The 24,486-nt window shown below is 44.6% G+C and overlaps 1 protein-coding gene across 2 annotated transcripts in view; it reads left to right on the forward strand.

The window, feature by feature from the left end:
- The window catches only part of VPS37B (VPS37B subunit of ESCRT-I), a 111,703-nt gene extending 100,546 nt beyond the window's left edge, over positions 1–11,157 (forward strand). For both annotated transcript variants that reach the window (XM_086942940.1, XM_086942941.1), the window contains exons 3-4: positions 6,377–6,459; positions 8,160–11,157. In XM_086942940.1, coding sequence (XP_086799066.1) covers positions 6,377–6,459; positions 8,160–8,654 — 578 coding nt within the window. In that variant the 3' untranslated portion in view covers positions 8,655–11,157. The remainder of the gene's footprint in view (positions 1–6,376; positions 6,460–8,159) is intronic.
- Positions 11,158–24,486: the final 13,329 nt, after the last annotated feature.

Consider the following 24,486-nt stretch of genomic DNA (forward strand, 5'->3'; position numbering starts at 1 on the left):
TCAAGGGCAAAACATGCATTTTGTATGCAGAAATGGCGAGTAGCAATGATGGGTTGGTGAGATGAGGTGGACATACGAGCGTTATTGGAAAAAACCCAAACAAATCACCCATTTGTCCTCGTTAATTCAGATTCTAGATCAAGAGCGACACACCCCAGACTATAATACTGCAGTCTAGACCCCTTCTCAAGGGCTACTTTAAGCACATGCCATCACTTGGATAATCGAGCAATGCACTGTTATGGTCTATCATTAGAGGTCTATGAGGGTACCATAAATCACAATGTTGGAGGCTGAGTGCAAGATGTCACGCACCCTTCCATATCTAGTGCCCCTGTTTACCTATCCAAACAGTGGATAGAGTCTTGTCGCTGTAGAAGTCATGGTTAGGTTCCACTATCCATCTGACCCTGCTACAGTGGTTCTCAGACCATTTGATTGGTGGAAAATTAAGTTTCAGATTTGAAAACTGATGCTAAAACTAAGTGTGTCGCAAAGAATTGAAGTAAGGTGTTGGAAAAAAATTACTATCATCACAATGTGCTATGAAAAGGTATGGGGCAGGCTTGCCACTGACCGGCTCTTCAGACATTATTTTATTATTATTTAGAAGTTTGTTAAGCGCACAGCTACCCCCAACGGGGGTGTCCCGGTGCTGAAGACAACATCTAGTGAGGTTCAGTGATGTCCAGGGGGATAAAGAATGGGCTAGATCAAAGAGAAGAGCCAGGTCTTAAGTTTCTTTCGAAACAGAGGCTCTGAAGTCAGAAATCTCAGTTCCAATGGCAGCTGATTCCATAGTCTGGAGGTGGCCACTGCAAAGGCCCTTCCACCCGTGCGCGCTAGACGAAAACGGGCGCAGAGCATTAAGCGAAGATGGTTAGATCTGAGATTCCGAGATGCTTGTGAGATCTTCAGTCTATGTCTCAGGTCGGCGGGGCCTCGACCATTAAGAGCTCTAAAAGCAAGGGTCAGGGATTTGAACTGAATACGTATTCTCACTGGGAGCCAATGCAGCCTGATCAGGTGAGCTGAAATGGAATGACGGTAGGGAACATTACAGATCAACCTGGCCGCTGAATTCTGTACGGTCTGCAATCGATTAATGAGGTACGCCAGGGCTCCAACGTACAAACTATTTGCGTAGTCCAAATGGGATGTTATGAGGGCGTGGACTACTGTCTTCCATGAATCAAATGGTGGGAAAGGGATGATTTTTTTGATCATACAGAGCTTTCCGAAACAGGATGCCGTGACTTTATTAATTTGAGTTTTGCAGGAGAGGGCTGTGTCGAATTGGAAGCCCAGATTGCGGGCAGCTTGGACAGGTACAGGGGGAGGATCTAATTCAGCCGGCCACCAGAGGCTAGTGGAGATAGGGGATTTCTGATTAAAAAAATAAAACTTCCATCTTATCCGTATTCAGTTTTAAATTATTTGAGGACATCCAAGAGGCGATATTCACCATGCAGTGGCGAAAATTTAGCAGAGAGCTTTCAGAGTGATCTTTGAAGGAAAACACCAGCTGAGTATCGTCAGTATAAAAGATCACTCTGATGCCCCATGATTCCACCACTTTTGTCAAAGGCTTCAGGTATACGTTGAACGGGAGCGGGCTGAGGGCAGATCCCTGTGGAACCCCCCATGTCAACGGTTTCTTGGTGGAAAAGAAAGAGCCCAGCATCACTTGTTGAAATCGATCCGTCAGGAATGATTTGACCCAGGCGAGTGGGATCCCACCAACTCCCACCTCCTGAAGGCGTGTTAGCAGAGTTTTGTGGGAGATGGTGTTGAATGCTGCGGATAGGTCGAGGAGGACCAGCATGGCCTCCTCTCCCCTATCCGTGCATTCACGAATAGACTCGGACACTTCTAGTAGAGCTGATTCAGTACTGAAGTCCGGCCTGAATCCTGACTGAGAGTCATGGAGCAGCAAGTTTGTCTCTAGATAGTCGGACAGTTGTTCTTGCACCGCCTTCTCGAGCACTTTGGCTGGCTTGGGTAGGAGTGAAATCGGTCGGTAGTTGCTCAAACACATTGGGCCGACATTAAAGAAAGAGTGGAGGCAGCACCAAGCGTGAAGTAAAACAGGACCACGTTGTATCAAAAAATATGTTTTCCTTTATTTTTTTATTTTTTCAGACAGCCAACGCGTTTCGCTCCCCAACCATGGGAGCTTCGTCAGTGCAAATATGTTGATAGATCTTGATGCGACGCAATAACGTAGACAAGAAAGCTGGCCAATAAAGTAGTACAGATGCCAATATCAAGATTCCGATATCAGGATAAAGATGTAGACACACGTCACGGGCCTTTGGGTAAATAGCCTCAATAGCCAAGGAGGTAATATTTCAATTGCATAACAGTGTTGTCGACTTTATGGAGAGTGATGAGCATGTGTGCAGGCCTTGGTAAGCTGCTACCACAAGTGCTCCATGTTTCGTTTTTCGATCGTGGCCCGTGACGTGTGTCTACATCTTTATCCTGATATCGGAATCTTGATATTGGCATCTGTACTACTTTATTGGCCAGCTTTCTTGTCTACGTTATTGCGTCGCATCAAGATCTATCAACATATTTGCCCTGACGAAGCTCCCATGGTTGGGGAGCGAAACGCGTTGGCTGTCTGAAAAAATGAAAAAATAAAGGAAAACATATATTTTTTGATACAACGTGGTCCTGTTTTACTTCACGCTTGGTGCTGCCTCCACTCTTTCTTTAAAGTCTTCATCTGGATTTCCAGTGGGACCAAACCGCAGCAGGTCCTGGAGGTTGTCAGCACAACTAAAACTGAATAATCAGAGGGACGTTGGAAAATAGAGGTGCTGGTGGCTTGATCCGCTGTGGAACTTTCACATTGGGCCGACACCAGCTTTTTTTTGAATAGGGATTAGCAACGCGTGTTTCCATAAAGAAGGGACAACACCCGAATGTAGGGAGGAGTTCCAGATTTCAAGCAGGGGGTTAATTACTAGCGGGGCAATCTCATTCAGGATCAGTGCCGGGGCTGGATCAAGCGGTGAGCCTGATTTACATTTTAAAAATAGAGTCAGGGCATACTCTTTAGTAAGTGGTTTAAAAGGTAAATACTTTGGTACAGGTGGTGTCAAGATCTGAGGTTACTTCTGTACGATTCTGAAGGATTGTTGCCGTGACATTAGCAATTTTTTCAGAAAAGAAGTCAGATAGGCCTTCACTAAGTGCTTGGCTGGGGGGAACGGACAGAGCAGTAGGATTAGTGAACTCTTTAACAATGTTGAAGAGGGTCTTAGTGGAGTTTTTTGCGCTAACAATAGTTTCTGCAAAGTATTGACTCATGGTATTGCGTTTGAGTTTATGAAACTCTTTGAGGGCCTGTCTGTAAAGAGATTTGGCTGCCGGGTCATAGGTCCGGCGCCATAGGCGCTCCAGTTTTTTGCAACTGCTTCTGTTTTCCCTTAATTACTGGGTGAACCAGGGAGCTGACGGTTTTGATCTACGGGAGGTGAGTGTCTGTAAGGGTGCGACTTTCTCAATGACGGCCGTGAGATCTTTATTAAATGTAGATACCGCTGCATTGAGATAGTCAGGGTGTGAGTCTGAACTACTATTGTACGTTTGCTCCAGGGCAGTTCATGAGACCTTATGCCATTTTCTGCCTTGTTCTCTGATGGCAGATTCCTTCTTTAGAGGTTGGGATAGGGACACCTCGAACGGGATCAGGAAATGATCAGACCAAGTCAGAGGTGTGGAGGGAAGAATCTTAAGCTCCGTCCAATTAGAGAAGATCAGATCAAGGGTGTGTCCCGCAACATGTGTGGGGCCACTAACCCCTTGAGTCAAATTCAAACTTTGCATGGAATCTAGAAGATGGTTGGCACGACTACAGTCACTTACATCTACGTGATGGTCCCCGAAAAGATGGCTGTAAAGGCATCCGAGATGGAAAAATATAGTGCCTCTATGGGCCCTATATTCGGGATTTTCCTGGACGTGATCGTCAATTGAGTCTGTAGAATAACCGCGATTCCGCCTCCGGTCTTGGAGCCTTCGCGGCTTATACCTGTAAGGCGGTAACCCGGGGGCAAGGCAAGAGAAATGTCTGGGTTGGAAGAGTCTTTAATCCATGTCTCAGTAAGGAAGAGTAGGTCCCAGGACATGGATGAGAGCAGCAGCCAAATGTCACTAGCGTGGCATGGCAGAGAGCGCCAATTCAGTAATCCCATGGAATAAGTTCGTGTGGGATGGATAATTGATGAATCATGGGGGCATTTTGTATAAGGAATAAAGGAGAAAGGGCAGCTGTTACATTTAAAATGGAGGGGGCTAGTCAGTGAGAGGTTGCACTGTGTTGATGGAGTGCAAATTATCTTTCTTAAATCCAGAAGCTGCGATCTAGACCAGACCAGCTTCTGTGCAAGATGGGAACCGGCAGCATGGCTGGCCCTTGGCCCGGAGCTGGCGCAGACGGGCTTGCCTTAGGCACGCAGACGGCGCGCCCGCTGCGCTTGTCCAGAAAATGCACATAATTTATAGGAGGGAGGAGACGAAGGGGGGGGCGTGGCCTCACGATAGGGGCGTGGCCTGAGGGTTCTCCGGTAATGGCGGCAATAATGTTTGTTTTGAATCCCGCGGCAGCGCTAAGATGCGCTGGGATGCCAAGTGCGTGCTAAGCCCAGAATCAATGCCCAGGGAGAGGAGATCAGGTAGATGAAAACACAATAATGACTCAAATTTTTAAAAATAGTAGCAATCGTTCTCCTGGCTTCCGCCTCAGGAGATGGTTGTCTCTTATTAGCGCTTGTAATCAGCGCCCTTTAAGTAACTTCGGCATCTTGCGAAATACTTTTAAATAAAACAACAAAAATTTTATTAACACCATCGGTGCGGTGCAGATTTATCCTGTGCGCTGACAATGATTGATTCCCATTGTTCATGATGAGCTGAGCTCGTCATGAGCATCGAAGGGGTTAAATGCTTGGTTTCTGGCGTCTAAATAAATTCAAAGTATATGCATGTGTATATCAGCAAACAAAGCTTCCCAGTTTGAAGACTCACTCGAAGAGCAGATTAATTTAAAGGAAACTGGGATTTTCATTCAGATGCATTTATTTGCCTTACGCATTTCAAAGCACTCAGGTTCTTGATCACAGGCATGATGATACTGCACAGAAATGGTGAAAAGGCATTCCCCGCTGCATTTAATGTAATGTAATTTAATTTGCCCTCAGTGGGCCTCACAAGTGAAATCAACTACGTTTTGCATGCTGGGATCAGTAGTGCACTTTCATAATAAGTTTACCTTCAGTAGGCTTCTGTGCTGTGTCAAAGTGTTCATTTCATTAAACAGCCCTCCAGTGGACCTCCGAGATGAAAGTGTGTGTGTGTGTGTGTGTGTATATATATATATATATATATATATATATATATATCTATCCAACCACGGCAAACAACTCCTTCTGGATCCCTATGACCCGTGAAAGGTGGCGTACGCGTCGGCGGAGTGAAGCCGACTTGAATCAATTATAAGAACAACAAAGTCAGTAAAGTACGCTCTCAGTGTTCGTGCCCTGAGAGCGTAGTACTTTACTGGCTTTGTTGTTATAATATATATATATACTGAAGAAAACAAAGGTTATAGTTAGGTGAACATTTTTCTAGCAACGTAATGTTTTCAACTCCAACCCTGGGACTGATCTAGACTTGCAGAGAGCGTTAAAATTAGTGTTTCAGATGGAGGCATGAAATGAGTGGAGAATAGTGGCAAAGTAGATAAATAGTGATTCTAGTAAAGCTCACTAATGGCAACCAGTTGCACCAAGGGGCATACTGAGCTCTCTGATATCCTGCTACAGCTTTCCCTGTGATTATATTTGGGAGTCAGCAACAAGGCTAACTAGGGACAACAAAACTGCCATAATACTAATGGAACACAGGGGATTGGTGGAATACTTGCAGAAGGCTTGCTGGGGCACACAGGGACTAACTTAATGCAAGTCTAACTCTATCCTTACCCCAAGTGTATGCTTCTCTCTGCAAAGGAACACGAGCAAACCTGGAAGGTTTTAGCCTTGTTGGGCATCACTGGTGAGGCGTGCCTGAACACTGTGGCACCGCGAGCATGAACCAACCATAATGACATGGCTCTTAGATTATTTGATCCATTACATTAAAGGACTGCTCCTCAAAAACTGAAAAATTATCCCTTCTGATGTGTGATTGTAGATGTTTGTATTCCATGTGTTTTATTTTTAGAATGTACAGATAGATTATACCTGTGCATCAGAAATGAGTCTACTGCCGTGTGGGCCCCTATAATGTCTTTAAAAAACTTGATAATAGTTGATATGTGCATTCCTTTTATATAGTGTTTACATGTCTTTTTTCTCTTGCACAGACCAGCAGTCCAGCAATGCTTCCTTGGAGACACTGTTGGCTCTTCTTCAAACAGAGGGTGCTAAGATTGAAGAAGAGACAGAGGTATGGAAGGATCAGCAATATTATATAGATGTGTTTGTTTCCTAGAGCACTGATGCGATATAATGTGCATGTGTGTATTTTGAACGCATTTGATAGCAATAACGCGCCATATTAAGGATGCTAAAGAAATACATAAGCTAGCTGCCCTAACTCAGTCCTCAATGCCTTTTGGTGATTTTTTGGATGTTACCAGGACAGAGAATCTGGAGGGAGGGGGTGCAGTTCTACTAAGCTTGTGGCACTTTCAAGCAGCAAATCATACTGGTTTTCTTTTGCACATGGGGGTAAGAAGTCTCAACGAAATAGGTTTGCTTTCAGTTCCTTTAGGTAGCACACTCCGTTTCCTACTTCAGCTAGGTACTTTGTGTTTTAATGAACTGATGATCTTAAATGTCTTTTGGGGTGGTATCTATTGATCAAACTGCAGTTAAACAGGGACCCGCTTTTATTAAGATTTGTTTGATGCGAGAGGGTTGTATACACGTCTCCATTGCCATCCATGTCCTGTTCTTTGCAGGTTTGGTGTGACTGTGGCCTTTTATTGAGCATGGACCTGACTGCTTTATTGTGTGCGAGTAGTGGCTTCATTGCTGTGGATTTTGTTGGGGCCAGGGTAGAGAACATTGAAGGCATCCACCATCATAACACTTATCCTCTCCAGATTAGAATACACCAACATGATCTGAACATGAGATTCCTCATGGAACGGATTTAGAATGACACCTAGGGCCCAATTAGAGAGGGCAACAAGTATGTGCGCCCCCTTTGTGCGCTGCCGGGCACTTTGTTAATAGAGAAGAGGCCGCAGACGCTTTGTGACCCCTTCTGTAATACAGATAGCGCTGGCTCACATGTAGCATCGGGGATATAATTAGAGAGCGTTCCCTAATTTACATGAAGGAGTGGTCCCATGAAAATGAGGGCATTACTTTGCCTCTATGCCCGCGCTATAAGCAGAGGCACCCAGTAGGCGTGCTGAAAGTGCTCTTCAAAAAGGAGGCGCGCTGAAAGTGTGCCTCCTAAAGGTACCCCTCTGGAGGGGAGAAAGGGGGGTGCCATGAAACCCCAGACTTCTTCTTGCAGCGTGTGTAGTCACTCACTGCACCTGCCTGCAAGGGGATCCTCTTGAAAATGCAGGTGGGTTGCCGTCTGCACAGTGAAGCTACTCCAAAGCTGCTGTGAATTTCACTTGAATGCCCTGCCCCAGAGGCAGCACACGTTTTTGGCTGCCCTGAAAGCAGCACATTCACCACAATAGGGCGCATTTTGCCTGTTTGCACTCAGTGCACCTGTTTTAAGATGTGCTGTGGCGGAAACGGAAAATGTGAACCCTAGTTAGCATGTTCATTCAGAGACCATGCATTTAGAGAGTACTTACGGTTTGGAAACGCTTTGGCTTGTGATCAATGAGATGAGCATCATGGGCGCTTATTTCTATTAGTTTGCCTAGGATGTTCTTGTGGATTTCTGAAAGTGACCTACAGGGTATCTCGGATGACTGTCAAAATCCGCTGAGAATGACCCGAGGTAACCGTTAAGGAATCCTTAAGCGGGCTAATGAAGGGCAGCAGTGAAAAGTTCCCAACAGCGGTGGGGTTTTTCACATTTTCTTAGTTTCCGCTTGAATTTATATTATTTTAGAGTACATTTTTTCATTTACTGGTATACAATAATAAGTAAATCTTTTCAATGTTTTTCAGAATATGGCAGAAAATTTCCTTGATGGTGAAATACCACTGGATTCCTTTATTGATGAATATCAAAGTAAGCGTAAACTGGCCCATTTACGACGTGTGAAAATTGAAAAACTTCAGGATATGGTGCTTAAAGGACAGAGACTTCCGCAGGCTCCAGTGCAATCACAGCCAAGGCAGCCCACCGTGACTTCTGCGCCTCAGGCATCTTACCATTCAGAATTAAACAATCCACCATCTGTCATGCCTCGAAGAGCAGTGCCACCACCACCACCACCAGCAGCGACCCAACCAGGGGCCTATCCTACTCCGTTTACTGCAGCAATGGGACCAGGACCGGCCGGCCTTCCTTATTCTGCTTGTCCCTACCCACCTCTCCCACCTCGTTCAAATCAGGCGGTGCAGCCAGGGTATCCGAATCCCTTTGCGTCCCAATATCCTCCAATCCCCAATAGACCACCACCTCGCCATCCGCCTGCTGCAGGCTTCATGATACAGTGAAGTTATGGTGCACCCACACAGTCCACATTTGGTGCTTTCAGTCTACTCCAAACTCCCAGACAATACACTTTGTTATACTTGGATAAATCTGTCTTTGCGTCATCGGTAAGACAAATTCTTCCAATAGGGACAAGTGGAGTGAAGCGTCCATCTGGAATAACTCAGAACGTTGGTTTTCTTTTTTGTAATTAAGACTCAAGACTTTTTTGGGGTGGAGCAGGTTAACAGATTAGACTATATTTTATAACCATAGGAAGTTCCGGAGTACCTCAAATAACCAACATTTCTTTGTATTCTAACAATCGCCTTCATGTGCTCCAAGGTACAACAAAACTGTACCAATTTTATGTTAGGCAAAAACGTGTAGTAAGCATTTGGGACATTAACAATGATGCACCATGTACAAAATACCAAATTGCTATAAATGCTTCTGCGTTGGGGAATGGTATTTATTCAAAATCTGTATGTATTGTCTGCATTTCATGTTGTGCCCATCACAGTTTGATCCAAACAGACTTCTTTGTACCGCAGACTCCAATGTTCGGAGTAAGATGATTTAGGCTGGTACTTTGACACTAACTTGAAAGACTAAGCGCTAACTTGAATGAATAAAACGTCCATGCTAATGATCCTTTCTAGAAGGAAATGTGGCTCGACACTTATCAGTTGGATCAGCAACATTTTACATTGCCAATTTTTTCATTTGAGTTTGAATCTCTCTTTTTCGAAGGGGTATTATGGAAAAGATATTTTAGTGGTAGTAGACCAGGCAAGAGATTTTTGCACTGCAAATTAACCTATTTTTTCAAGTGGGGATTCCAGTCAATTTCTAGTAAACTAAACGCATTAGCAATGTTTTTACTATTTGCAAAAACTTTTTTTTAACGGAATCTTAGGGCTATTCAGGGATTTATGTTTAGAAAAGATTGACCTGCATTGAACACATGTTCTGCAGGTCAAGGTGATGCAATTTTTTGTCTGAAAGCAATGCATTGTTACATATGCATGTGGCTGTGATGTGCCTTAGTATCATTGCTTGTGACCAGACTCTGAAAACGATTGTTTGCATATCTTATAGATGAGTACATAGAGCAGAACTCCAGTTTGAAAATTGACATGGCTGATTAAACGTTACCATTGAGGGTCCAGAGGCAGTATTGTAAGGAGTTTGCTGTCTAAAATTTGGAAAGTTACCTGGAAGTAAATGGGGTTCATCCAGGTCCTGTAACTGTTTGTAAAGAGAACCTTTAAATATGACTGAAAGAAATGCTGCTGTATTTTAAATGCAATTATCAATGTTTGCAATAGTGGGTCCTTTTTGGAAGCAGTGTGCTTGTATTTCAATCACATGCGGAGTCGAGCTTGGAGTCTCTGTCGCCATGATGTCCTCTTAAATATTAAATGGCCATTGAATAGTGTTGCAGTTTTCTAATTGTTTACCCTAAAGGTTACATTTGTATTTTTAGTGTAGTGTTTTATAGTAAAATCAAAGCCTGACATCCAAAGTGTGGGGGGTGGGAGGGGGAGATCAATGGCGGACGTCGCCTGAAATCTAGAGGTTTTAGGGGTGGGCGGGGATGGAATCGCAGTTAAAATGCCTGGCTGTTTGATGTTCAACACCAGGTTTAAGTGCCGCTTAAAAACTTGGTCCAAACTGTTGAAAAAGCCATATTGCATTTTTTGCAACTGGAAATCGCCACATGCCACAGTGGATGGAGCCTTTCAATGTGTAAACTGCCACTAGCTTCTGCGATGGAGCCAGTCCTTTATCCAGATCGTGTCAGAGTGTTTGCAGTTACCTGTTCAGAATCATGAACCTGGACTAGTTGACTTACAGTAGAAGATAGCATAGAACTAAACTAGTAGGTACATATTCAGGTTCGCAATGTGGCCTGTGCTGTTTTCATTTTGTCCAATCCAATTTTTGGTTTTGGCACAAGAAGGCAGCATATTCTGATACATTTTTTATTTAAGTAACAACTGGTGTTCTAGATCGCCTGTGCTGGTTTGATCTAATTCGAACCAGTCTAACTTTTGAAAAAGGCTGTACAGGTGAAAGTGAAGTGGATGGTGCCTGTTGGTTTGTTGCATAGCTCGAAAGGTAAGATGTAATGGATACCTAGCACTTCAGCTAAGGATTACAGTCTAAGCATGTGTCCCTTCCTGGTGCTCCATAGACCTGGTAATTGAGGCGATGCACAGGTTTTTAAATAATATTTAAATTAAATATTCCCATTGCACGTTGATGCCACTTGTTCTGAACATGCGGAAATGGCAGTCCACTTGCACAGCATGCACAAGTGCTTTGGAAAGGAAACCATGGAAAATGGAGGTGGTCTGTCCGATCTGAGAGAGAAGCTAAACTCTTGATAGCACTTGTTCATAATGTAAAGTAATTCTGTAATGCTTCAGTTTGTGCTGCATAATTAATGCAAACGTTATTGGTTGGTGAAAGTTACCGCTGGTTATTTTAAATAAATGACGTACAAAACTGTTTCGAAAATATTTGTTTTGTTTTCTTTTGTTTAGCTTAACTAACTCTGGTGGATCCAGAAAGTCTAACCACTGTTTCAGCCTTTTGTAAAATTATTTGGAAATGTGACAAAATGCGTTAAAAAAAAAATATATATATATATATATATATATATTCAATCCGATCTCCTGCACAACCTGTGCAATGCGAAGGAATCACAAGCCACTCCAGCCAGGTAGGGTTCAAGGTATTTTTAATGGGCAAAAAACAGACGCGTTTCGAGCGCACAGGCTCTTGGTCACATGACCATAGCAGACATGTTGTTGCATTAAATAACATGGGTTTTAAAGGAAATGAAAAAAAGACTCAATGTTTCCGTCACATTGAGTTCACTAATGTGCTTTTTTAAAAGGATTACATTGCATCATGTAAATACATGTAAATGTGTAATTTACAAAAAGCTTTACAAATATCTTTGTTTTTATGCAGAACATTGTGCAAAGTTAGTGCATCCGGTACAAAATTGCGGGTGTAGTACCCAATTCATTTTATAACTCAGTTTGTATACGTAGGATGGGGGGAGAGAAGGGGGGAGAGTCATACTCATGTTTATCAATTGGAATCAAAAAGGACTGTGGATGAAAACGGCCTGATAGGGGTTGTGACACCAACTATGGTATATGATATCGCGTAAGTTGAGCATAAGGTGACTGAGGTTCAAACGATACTGGGTATAGTACCCATAGTGAGTATAAACAAAAGAGAAGGGTAGCCATTGCTTAGAGTAATGACTTTGTCAGGGGGGTTCCTATATTGTGGCTGATAATGACTATTTTCTAACAGTCTGAATCAAATATTTATTCTGCTCATTAATAAAGGTGTACATTATATCCTCTATTTAGTCATGCAATACCGTGCTCTTATTAATTATCTCTATCGGATGGTGAACGTAGTCGTGCTCATATCGATATCACATATCCGTGAGGTGATTTTGGTTTCAGTGGTGTATCCTTGGCCTGTATATTGAAGATAAGACAGAGACAAAGATATGTCAGTCATAGCAATATTCATAAATAATAATTCATACAGTTAATTACTTGATTCCTGATTCATAGTTCCTATTCTCCTGCCCCACACACAATGATTTGCTAAACAAAACATATATCAATAAGACAAAACTTAAATAAATGTTTTTTTTAAAAAAACCGTATGGTCAAAGGAATCAGAGTCCCTAAAGGTCGACAGAAGAAGTTCACAGAAGGAGAGATTTTACAGATGAACATACATCTCTTCATCAACGTTCATCCCTATTGGAACGATACTACCTGCCTGGAGAATAAATCTTGATTCTGCTCTGTGTAACGCTGTTACTCTATCACCACCTCTCACATGTTTTGGTATAGAGTCAAGGACGAAAAATTTGGCCTTAGTCCAGTCCCCATCATGATGGCTATGGAAGTGTTTGGCTGTGCTGTAAGTGAAATCTTTATTGGTGATGGCCCGCCAATGCTCCAAAATTCTTTTTTTGGCTGGAAATGTAGTTGACCCTATATACCATTTCCCACAAGGGCATGTAACAACATAAATGACAAATTCGGTGTTACAGGTGATTTTCTTATTTATCTTCCACCTTTTGTTCACTCTACTGAGTGTCACCTCCTTCACATTTGTGCTATACCTACAGGCTTTACATTTCCCACATGTTGAGAATCCACCCTTGGGTTCAAGCCATGTCTTTTTCTTCTCCATATGGCTATGTACAATCAAATCTTTGATCGATTTGTCTTTCCTGTAGGTTATTGATGGGTGTTTGTTTAGTTTGTCTTTCAGTATTTTATCCTGTAAAAGGATATCCCATCTTTTCCTTATTATCTTACTGAACTCTGGTGATTGTGTGTTATAGGTGGTTATCAACCTAATTGGTTCAGTAGAGGAATCCTGCCTGTGCTTAGGTGCTTGGAACAGGGTGTCTTTCCGGTCAATTAGGGCTACTCTAGCCTCACCTTTCTGGAGCATATTTTGATGGTACCCCCTTGTCACAAACCTCTCATGCATTTCTTTTTTGTGTTTTTCGAACGAGGTCGGGGAGCTGCAATTTCTTTTTGCTCGTAGGAACTCGCCAAATGGTATGGCCCATCTAAAGCTAGGGGGGTGGCAGCTAGTGGAGTGTAGCAGTGAGTTACCTGCTGTCTCTTTTCTGTAGATTTCAGTTTCAATCTTATTTTCAACAACACTCATTCTAATGTCCAGGAAGTCTAGGATTGTTTGACTATGCTTCATAGTAAATTTCAAATTCAGGTTATTAGAGTTTAAGATGTTTACAAACGTAACAAGATCATTCTCATTACCCTCCCAGACAAAGAAAATGTCGTCAATGAACCTGACCCAAACATTTACGTTTTTTGTCCATTCTTCATGGGCATCGTCCCTGAGCACCTGTTCCTCCCACCAGCCTACCAAAAGGTTGGCATAGCTGGGGGCAAAACAGGTGCCCATCGACGTGCCCTGTATCTGTTTATACAAGGATCCATCAAACATAAATACATTTTCCTCTAAGCATAATTCAATCACTTGTAATAACATGTTGGAATGTGCTTTCAAATGGTTACTTCTGGTTTGTAAAAAGTACTCGCATGCTTTGAGGCCATCTCTATGTCTTATGGACGTATAGAGGCTCTCTACATCCAATGATACCAACCAGAAGTGTTGCTCCCAATTGATATTTTCCACTTTTTGGAGGAAGTCCTTAGTGTCCTGTATGTGGGAGGTTAGACCCTTTACATAATCTTTCAAAAAATAATCCACATAGTGAGATATATATATATATACACACACATATATATATATACGCGTTTACTCCGTCAGCACTTCAGAATCCTTTCAAAGAATGGAGCACGGACCACAAAGTAGTGCAGCAAGGTAGTTCTTTATTGCCCAACGACCTCTACAGCCATGATGCGTTTCAGGCCGTCAAGGGCCTTGATCACATGACATGCTCTGTCAGGTGGGTAGTTTTTTTATACCATTTTTTTCTATTCTTTCTTCCAATGCTCAACCAGTGTTGAAAGTGACAAGTGCATAAGTTTAAAATCATGGAAACAGAAGACAGATTCAATGGGTATTACGGAAGCTTGGCAAAGCAATTCTGTTGGAATACATTTGTTCAGGTAAAATACCATAACTGAATAGTTGTGCTTAAAATTCTCAACGGTTAGTAAAAAATTGTCACAGCCAATCTACTTCGATCTGTGTTACCATTCCACTGAAACCTTTAGAACTGACAGTTAAAAGACCAAATTCATAATAGACATAAAATCATTTATGTAGTACATTTGGGTATAAATACCTAGTTGTAAAATCAGAATCAATAGTCATTTTTGTTAAAACATATCAGATAAGTGCACATTTTGCAAGAACAGTATAATTGATATATTTAGTTCCATGTAAATTTGTTGACTTAAAGTGCATGTGCTAGTGCAAACCTATAATTTAGTGGAAAAAAAATCTAAATCTATGTGTAAAAAACTAATAACTCACCCTATGTATTAAAACTTGTGTGGATTGCGGCAGACAGTGTATTCACTAATGTCCAAAGTATAATATAGTTGATAGATAATAGTTTGCAGAAGGCCTACTTAAAATGTGACTTTAAAGATGTTAATGTGTCATGGGGCAATTAAAGACAAGTATAAAGTTCCTCAGTGTCATTCTCCCTGGGGCGTCATTCATTGCACTTCAGCACACATACCAAGAGATAGATGTGTGCTGATGTGCAATGAATGTCGCCCCAGGCAGAATGAAGGTTTCTGCCTCCAGCTTGCACGATTCTGTTGTATACACAGTGTGACTCTTCACTGGCAAGGTGTTTGTCTACCTTGATCAGCTGCCTTTGCTGCTGCTATCTGGAGAGTACAGGAAAAATCTGGAGGCCACCATAATGGAAGTCCTTGGTATCCTATGGTCAAGTTTACCTCTCATTGCCCAGGAACAGATGTATTTACTTGCAACCTTCATAATCCCTTTTCTCTTTAAAGACTCTGGAATGGGAGGGGTTCAGGCGCCTCAGTAAGTGTTGGAGTTACTTCTGTTTTTCCCAAACAAGGGAAAGACCCAAGAACTGTGGCTCATACGTCCCCTTTACAATCTTTAAAGCTGATACCAAAATTTAGTCTATGATGCTGGCCAGTAGATCACCTGGATCCCTATCTGATAAGTGGACTACTTGTATTATCCACAGGCTGTTTACTGTGAGGAGTGGCTGCTCAAAACAGAAAAGGTGTCCGAATTCATCTTTTGGGCTTATCTGTGGCAGGTACTTTAGCAGTGTGGACCCTCTTTTATTAATATGGCATGGCTTCTGTATGCGGACCCAGCAGCTTGGATTCTTGTTCATAGTGCCACCCTATTGGCAATTTCACTGCAGCATAGTACTATGCAGGGCTGTCCTCTATCCCTTTTGCTATTTGCTCTTGCTATTGGCCCTTTAACTGTCACGCATGGTAGAAGATTGTGATCACTGGTGGCTCTGGGTTGCACTTTTTGCAACAAATATCACTTTATGCAGATGACAGTATGCTATTTAGCTGACTCTGGGGTCTCCCTTCTTATGCACAGGCACAAGAAAGTAGCAGTTTCCTTAAAAACTACTGTTATGGTAACCACACTACAGATGAGTGTTGCTAAGTTGATCAGGCTATCGGTATCCTTGGCAGCCCCTGTGAGTTTTCCTGAAGTGGTTAATATTTTCGGCAACCTCCTGCGAACTGCCATATACGACAGACAGTACATTTTTGGCTAGAGTCTAGAGGCAGCGCGCATGCGATGCTCTGCAAGGCATGCTGTAATCCTTCTGTGGGGTTATTCCACACCCACCGCTTTCATTTTGTTGTTTTATGTGCCTTTCTAAATTGCTTTCATTTTGTAAGTGAAATGCTCCTCTTTGTCCCGCCTGTTGGTGCGTTTTCACTTAACCTGGCGACTGCCTCTTTTACAAGTGTCATTACTTTTGTTTTGTTTTTTATCATTTGTTCGGGGTACTATTTAATTTTTTGCATGCCTTGGTACCGCAACGTTTCTTGCTCGCCCGCAGCCTCTTGTTCCCTTAGTGCGTGTCTGTAATCTGCTCCTGTCTCTTAGCGCTGCCCATGTCGCCTTTGCTACGACCCCTCCCATTGTACGTGTTCCCCACCTCTGTTGTTTTTTTTTGTTGCAGTTTTATATAGCGCACACTCAACCCGACGGTATTGGAACGCTTTACATGCGCACCAGTTGCATTACAAACGGACACATTCATTGTTAGGCATAGGTTAGGCCCAGGGAGATTAAGGGATTTGCCCAGAATCACAGTATGTTCGAGCCTCGACTCGAGCCAGGTTCCCCAGCTTCAAAGTCGGCGCTCTAGCGGGGAAGCAACAGTCTCTCCCGGCGACGTCTTAGAATTTTTTTTTTCTGTAGGCGTTTGGTGCTGATGAACTTTGCTGCAAGACACACATGGGGGCAGGAGTGTGTGCCCAATGCGGCTCAGTAGGGTGGAGACTGCTGCAGTCGTTTGTACTGAAGGGGGCAGGTCACGTCTTCAGTGCCAGACCGGGGGTGCTTGTGCCTTCCCGTCTTTGGGGTCAATGGGGTGGCACCACGAAGGGGCAGATGTTATGGGCATATGGCTGAGATATCACAAACGCATCTATGGGGCAAAATCAACATTCCTTGGCAAGGATACACTACATTGCCTTCACCTGGCTCCCTTCCTGCCCCCCCCCCCCCCCCCACAGGACCAGTGACGCCTCCTACTGCCTCACAGCACCGTTCGTTCAAGCACAGTACAATATACGCAGACATGCATGCAAAAGTGTACACTTGCACATACATCACCCTCACCCCATCTGTAGAAGCTACTCTATACATGCATATGCAACTATTGATATCACAGTATCGTATATACATCCATTTCTTTTTTTATTCCGATTAGTTTATCCCTGGTAGAATACACATAAGGGTGAAACATACTTACAACAAGTGCTCTCCTCTGAGAATGTATAAAATCTCAATGTTTGGGAAAAAGCAATGTGACATTCATCATCACGCACTAGCATCATCTCAAAAGCTGTTACACACACTTACCAGAACATATCTTCATGATATATAAAAAAATATATATTTCTTCCCTCTTTTCTTCTTCTCCTGTAACCATGCATCTGAAACCTCCAATGCTCCGTTTTGTTAGTGAAGCTTGACCAGCCCATTTCCACCATCTGAAATCCGAAGCAACTGGCTTGCTTAATACTGGTCTTTTCATTCTTTTAGTGGAGCAATTATAGTATAAGGAGGATAATAAGTCATAACTAATGTGTTATTTTTTAAATTGGAATTATTTAAGACTTCATCAACATTTAATTGGTTTAATAAAAAAAAATATAATCCAGCACATCATCATCATCACTTGCAGACTTACTCAAGAAAAGCAGAGTAATAACCTGAATGAGAACCTGCCAAGTATAGAAGGCCGGAAAGCGGCATGTCACACATGGCTGTTCTACAAGGTACTATCAATGTGTGATTGCCTTCCTATCAGCCACAGAACCGGCCTTCTGTTGTAATAACACCATACTCGGAAAATTGGAGTTAAATTGGGGTTATTTTGTAAAGCACAAGTAATGATTTCTTCTGATAAAAAATCATTCCATCAGTGGACCTGGAAATATTCTATTTTACTACTGCAATTATTAGCTGTTATCAATCAAAGCTTATTTGTAAATCAGTTACACTTGGAGAAGGTAAACTAACCAGGACGCATAAACAGTAAAGAAAGTATTCACATCTACGAGCATTGCATACTGTTGTGTCGCGGTCCTCTACTGCAACAAGCATGTGGCAAAAAGGTGAAAATAAACCATCAAAAGTACAAAGATAAAGGGACAGGAATGTAGCACAGCTGGTTGGATTTTTATTTTTACTAAATCGTGCCTTGTAAGTAATTTGCCATACACTCTTCTGCTCCTCTGTCTGGAGTTCATTCACCACTTCGTGCACAAACTACATATCCCTCTCTAACTTCCTATATGTCTATTCTGTGCAACTCTCACCCCTATCGATCCGCCATGCCACATAATTCTTCTACACACATTCACTCCACATCTCACACAATTCCACAACTATCAATTTCAATCCAACCCACACAATTCCACTCCATACATCTACTCCAAACCAAAACACATGGGTAACACATTGTCATTTACAACGCCAATAGCTCTAACTCTTGCAAATGCGAGACCTATTGGCATTGCCAGTGCTTGTTTAGCATGTGTGCTTGGTTCTCACACCTAGTGTGGGAGGTGGTGGAGAAGAGGCATAGTGGCTAAAGTCCTAAATGACAAGTGCACGGGATATGCGAAGGCTCGAGGTCTCAGATATGTACAAAGTTTTCCGTGCTGCACAGTTGCAGAATCTGATTCGATATTTTGTTTGGGTTACCTTGTGTTGTAATGGAATTGCAACAGTTTGGTTTAGAGAGATTGCCAATAGGTTTCCTTTCCTGCATTTATTTAAGCAAAAGATGCTCCAGCACAATGTCCCCACTGTGCTGGGAAGGAGTTGATGCAGTATCTGTCTATAAGGTCTGTACCTTTCAATCAAATGAGCTGTAAAATCCCAATGGCTCGGAGGTAGCGGAGAGTGAATTTAGGTATTCGTTACTGTGTGTTTAGTCCATAGAGGACTTTTTTTATTTTTTAGGAGGATCCCTTAAAGCCACTTGAGTAGGTGCGCTTTACAAACCCAGATTGATTGTTATTAAAGGCTTCTTTGGGTTGCTCCATCGATAGTTATTTGCCACGCATGCTTATTATTAGACGGTTAAATAGGTGGTTATACACCAAGAACCACCGTACAACACGTTTTGGCCATACAGTATTTAGGTAAATCTGGTATGTCCACTGCTTCGGAATATGATTGTTAAAATGGAAAATTCCTGCTAGACCCTAGAGGGAATCAGATCTTGAATGAGGGTTCTCGACTACACAGCGGAAGGACAGCTTCAGTAGTTAGTGGTATTAATGAAGGTCCCCTCAAGATGAGTCGATATTATTTGGTCACAAAAAGCGATCTTACGCTGCTCCCTCTCCACGAATTCAGGCCTCGGATTATTCATCCTCTCGTCTCCAGGAATGCAGGCAATGCCCTTCCACTGTCTGGGGAATATGTACCCCACCATCCATCTTCTGCGATCTCAAACCAGAGGATATTCAAAAACTAGTCCCAGCAATTTCTTGCTGTTAAACCATTTTTATTAGTTTGTCACAGTATAATGCATCACATGGAACATCTAAGTAAAAATGTATTTCAGAGTTTACATTCATGACTGTCCTAGAATATGGGCAGGAGTTAATGGTTCATTATAACAAACCGTTCTTAATACCATCTTCAACTTCAGATCTCAGCAGTAGAGTCAACCTTTTTGGATGTCTGTATTTCTGTACTAATCTCTGTTTTTGTGTGGCGAGTCCCTCTGGTTTCAGCACGCATCTACTTCTACCATGAATCCCTATGTGTAACACCTCCCTGCACCCATGGTGGGGGCCCTCAATGTTCGTAAGTGGGCCTATGCCCCCCCCCCACCTTGAGGTGAGTATGGGTACATGGCCCCCCTCATGGGTATCCTTAGAGTAGGTCTATTGCCTCTCCCTCTGGTGGGGTATAATGCAGTAGTTACTGTTGTAGCATGTCCTCCTATAGCCCCGCTATAGGAATTCTTCATAACTCCGTGACCTCTTCTCTGTGCAGTGCCATTACCTCAGCCATACCCCATTTTAAAATTGCTGCCTGCCAGCGCCGTGCATTCAGGAGTGTGGCTTCCAGTGGATTGCTATTAAGCGGTGCCCTATAAGCAATGCCAGGTCTATGAACCAAGTTGTTACCTTTGGTCTTTCCTTCACCTGTATAGCCCAGGCATTACCCCTTCCAATGTATGTTGGTCCGAGCAACATTTGTAATTGTAATTGTAAAAGTACTTGTAAAGCGCGTTTGCTGCCCGAAAGCGTCCAAGCGCTGAGTAGAAGCAGGGAGTACCTGGGGGGGAGTACCTGGAGGGGATCTAGGGGGAGGCGGATTTGGCGAACAGTAGGGTCTTTAGACTTTTACGGAATGAAAGGAGGTCTGGGTTGGACCGAAGTGAGATGGGAAGGGCATTCCAGAGCTTGGCGGTGTTCAAGGAGAACATCCTGCCCCCAGACCTGGCTCGCTTCACTCTGGGAACAACCGCGAGGTACGCCTCTGTCGACCGGAGGTTCCTGTTAGGTTGGTAAGGAATGATAAGGTCAGTGTTGATGGCTGGGGCTGTTTTCCAGAAGGCGCGGTGCGCCAAGCACAGCGCCTTGAAGGTCACTCTCTTCCTCACTGGCAACCAGTGGAGAGTTTTCAGAGCGGGTCTGGCTGATTGAGTGCGCGAGAGTTCCAACAAGGTGCGGGCTGCACAGTTTTGGACGACCTGTAGTTTCCGGAGGGTCATCTCTGGTGCTCCTAGATACAAGGCATTGTTAGAATCCAGACGTGACTGGATAAGGCCTTGTACCGCCACCTTTTTGGCCTCTAGGGGGAGTAGCGGAAGGACTTTCCTCAAGATTCTAAGCAGGCCAAAGCAGGTGGAAGACAGTTTTTTGGCCTGAGTAGAAAAGGAGAGTTTGTTGTCAAGCCATATCCCCAGGCTTTTAACACTGTCCTTAGGGGTGGGAGGAGGGCCCAAGGCACTGGGCCACAGTGAAGTGAATGGTACGGGAGAGGTGGGGCCTAGGAGCATAAGCTCCGTCTTATCACCGTTTAGTTTTAGGGAGGAGTTGGTCATCCATCCCTTGACATCCACTAGACAGTTTAAGAGGTCCGCTGCGGAATGCCTACTGTTCTTCGTGGCCAACGAGACCACAAGCTGGGTGTCGTCGGCATATGACACAATTTTAATACCATATGGTTCGACAACACCCGCCAGCGGCCTCATGTATACGTTGAACAGTACAGGGCTCAGAGAGGAGCCCTGTGGTACTCCGCAGCTCAGGGGTTTACTCGAGGACACCATCTCTCCATCAAAGATCTGGAACGACCTCCCAGACAGGAAGGACTCGAACCACCTTAAGGCGTCACCTGAGACTCCGATGTTATGGAGACGGTCCAGCAAGGTGGTGTGGCTGACCGTATTGAAGGCAGCACTTAGATCAAGGAGGATCACTGCCACTGATCCTCCCCGATCCAGTATCCTTCGAGTCTCTTCGGTGACGGCTAGCAAGGCGGTTTCAGTGCCATGCTTAGGTCTGAAGCCCGTCTGGGATGTGTGTAGTAGAGAGTGGTCCTCCAGGAACTGGACCAGCTGCATGTTTATGTGCTTCTCTAACACCTTGCTGGCCCAAGGAAGAAGAGAGATGGGACGGTAGCTGGAGTAGTCGTCAGGGTCCAGGCTTTCAGTGTTGTTAGTGTCTGTAACTGCTTGGTCCCAGCAATCTTACTGAGTATTGCTAGCTACCGTCCACATCTGGCATGGACACACTTGAGGCACACAGGAAGTCAGGCCAAGGGTTTGAGTGTCTTATCTAAGCAGAATTTTACACTGATGGGGCATGTATGCTGCTTTATGTCAACAGCCCAGACCATGGATAAGTAATCCTATATTAGTATAGAGGGTACGGTTAGTGCACCCCTCCAGGTCACAAACCGGGTGTGCATCATTGGAAGCACTGTGCACAAGCCTAGTCTTGAGTGCATACTCTAGATTAGCTTTCTGGCTAATAACAACAAGCATTTACAATGCAATGGTCTCTGCATTCTTAAAGTTATTTTTACGTTTTTTTTTTTAAAACATAAATAAATGGCATTGTAATTTGCAATGCCAATAGCAGGGCAGGGCAGCAAGCACAAGCAACCAGGGGGCATGACCGCAAGCACAAGCAACAAGGATGGGGCAGGAGAACAAGCAACGAGGAGGGGGTAGGAGAACCAGCACAAGCAACGAGGAGAGGGCAGGGGAGCAAGCACAAGCAACCAGGGGAGCAAGCACAAGCAGCGAGGGGGGGGCAGGAGAGCAAGCACAAGCAGCGGGGGGGGGGCAGGACAGCAAGCACAAGCAACGAGTGGCAGGACAGCAAGCACAAGGGGGGGGCAAGGGAGCAAGCACAAGCAACAAGGGGGCAGGACAGCAAGCACAAGCAACGAGTGGCAGGTCAGAAAGCACAAGCAATAAGGGGGGGGGGGCAGGAGAGCAAACACAAGCAACAAGTGGGGGCAGGAGAGTAGGGTCTGCAATCCTATGGTCACCCCCGATTTTTTTGCTTTTTGCTTCACTGGTTTACGACTTTCCCTGGGTGTGGGCCTGCTAATCAGACCCACAGCCTAGCTGTTCTCTCTCTAAATTGACAAGCATGTACCTTAGGTGCATTTACCAATTGGTACTGGGCCACCTTATCAGTCCCTGTACAGCATACCTTAGGTATCCAGGGCATAGGTGTACCCAGGGCCTACCAGGGGCTGAAGCATGTATTATGCCACCCCTGGCTGGCCATCTAAACAGACACAACTGGCTGCACGACAGCTGGGGCAAGGTGGTGTAATCACCCTTTGCTTTAGATATAGTTCCCTATATCTAAACCTAAAATGGACACATATATTCCTATCAGTCACTCCTATGGCAGGCCTTAACAATCCTGAAGGCAGAGTGCTTGGAATTATGTGAGATGGTGCTCTGGCATGAGCTGAGCCCGTTTGCAGCTTGCGGAACCAAGTCCTAATAGCTGTTCCATGATAACGCTATACCATATACTCTTAAGTGCATTATGAACCTCGCGGTCAAATGCTAACTTTGGTATAACATTATCAAAACATGTCGAGTAAGGTGTCATACGAATTGGAATACTACCCCCTCGCCAATTCTGGCGACGGGGCTAGCATTCCACCCTTCTAGAGGGACACGACATGTATGCAACTGTGAACCCCTGTTAAAGTTAACTCGAGCCTCAGCATCACAAAATGGATGCTGCCACCACAGACACAAGTCTGACCTCCTGCTGCTGGGAGTCCTTCCAGCGAGGGAGGCTTGGACAAAGGGTTTCCTGCCTTGGGAGGTGCTAGCACCACCCCAGACAGGATTTTGTGTATTAGGTAGGACAGGGCTGAAAGGAATGAGACATGCCTGGGGCACACAAGGTGTCCCCGTGCATAGTCCGGTCTAAACCAGTTCCTGGGGCACTCCAGCCCCAGAGCTGGCGCAAGACCGGACAAAGGAGAGGGGGTGTAACCACCCCCCTTCCTGGTCCCACCCAGGGGAGGGACCTAGTCGTAGTGCATCCCCCTTTAGCTGAATAAAGGTAGGAGCTGGTCCCATTCCAAATCAGATTAATCTTGACAACTTCCACGAAGAACTCTTGACCTTCGACCTCCTGAACATCAGAAGACTGAAGAATCTCCCCTATGGTCAGGGAGTGACCATCTTGCTTCGCAGGCACCATCAAGCTCTTGTGCGGTTTGCTGCAAGTCCTTCCTTCCTGGAACCCGACGACCCAGCTCGACGAGACCCGGACCTCCAGCCTCCTCTGACCTCTACCCACATCCACAGCACAGCTGAGACCCGTGGGTGCGAGGAGCAACTTGGAGACGGCCATCTTGAAGAAACCTGCACAGCCCTTCCAGCACGACCGCCGAGGGATCCTCGAGTGAGTGCACTAGGGTCTGAGAAGCCCCACACCGACTCAGCTCCTGCACCAAAGACCAGCCCCCCAGCATTCACGAGATCTGTGTGGGGCCCTTTTGCCTGGTTGCTGCTTGTCCTGTTGTCTGGTCACTTGCCGGCTGGCTCGTGACCTCAGACGACGACCCGAAGAATTCATCACTGCTGGTCTGGTCCCCCAGACCTGCCCTTACTTCCCTGTGAACGAGAAGCACCCCGGACCCTCCTGGTCCGCACCAGACGCCATCTTTGTTCCACTGCGTGGCTTGCACTTGCCAAGGCCTGTTGACCAGATCGACGATCCAACACCGCCAACAGCAGCAGATTACGTGGGACAGCTCGTGCCTCCAGCCTGGTCGTCGAGAACAGCTCCTGGTCCGCGCAGCTACAGAGAGAAGTGTCCCGTCCTTCACCTGACTGCGGCAACAGCATCTGGTTCCCTCCTGGTTCCAGCACTGTCACTGGCTAGTGACTGAGACTCTGTCCCCTTCCCTTTCAGGACTTCTTCTTCCTCGTTCCATCCTTGGAACCACCGGACTCCTCCATCTGGTCGCCTGCCAGCAACTCCTTGTTTCAGGCATCACCGGGATCAACACAGCAAGCCCGACACCACTTCAGCCCTATGCGCCCGCAGCCTGTGGGTTAGGTAACTAAAGCTTCTA

The sequence above is a fragment of the Lissotriton vulgaris genome, chromosome 11, assembly GCF_964263255.1.
Source record: "Lissotriton vulgaris chromosome 11, aLisVul1.2, whole genome shotgun sequence".
Taxonomy (NCBI): Eukaryota; Metazoa; Chordata; class Amphibia; order Caudata; family Salamandridae; genus Lissotriton; species Lissotriton vulgaris.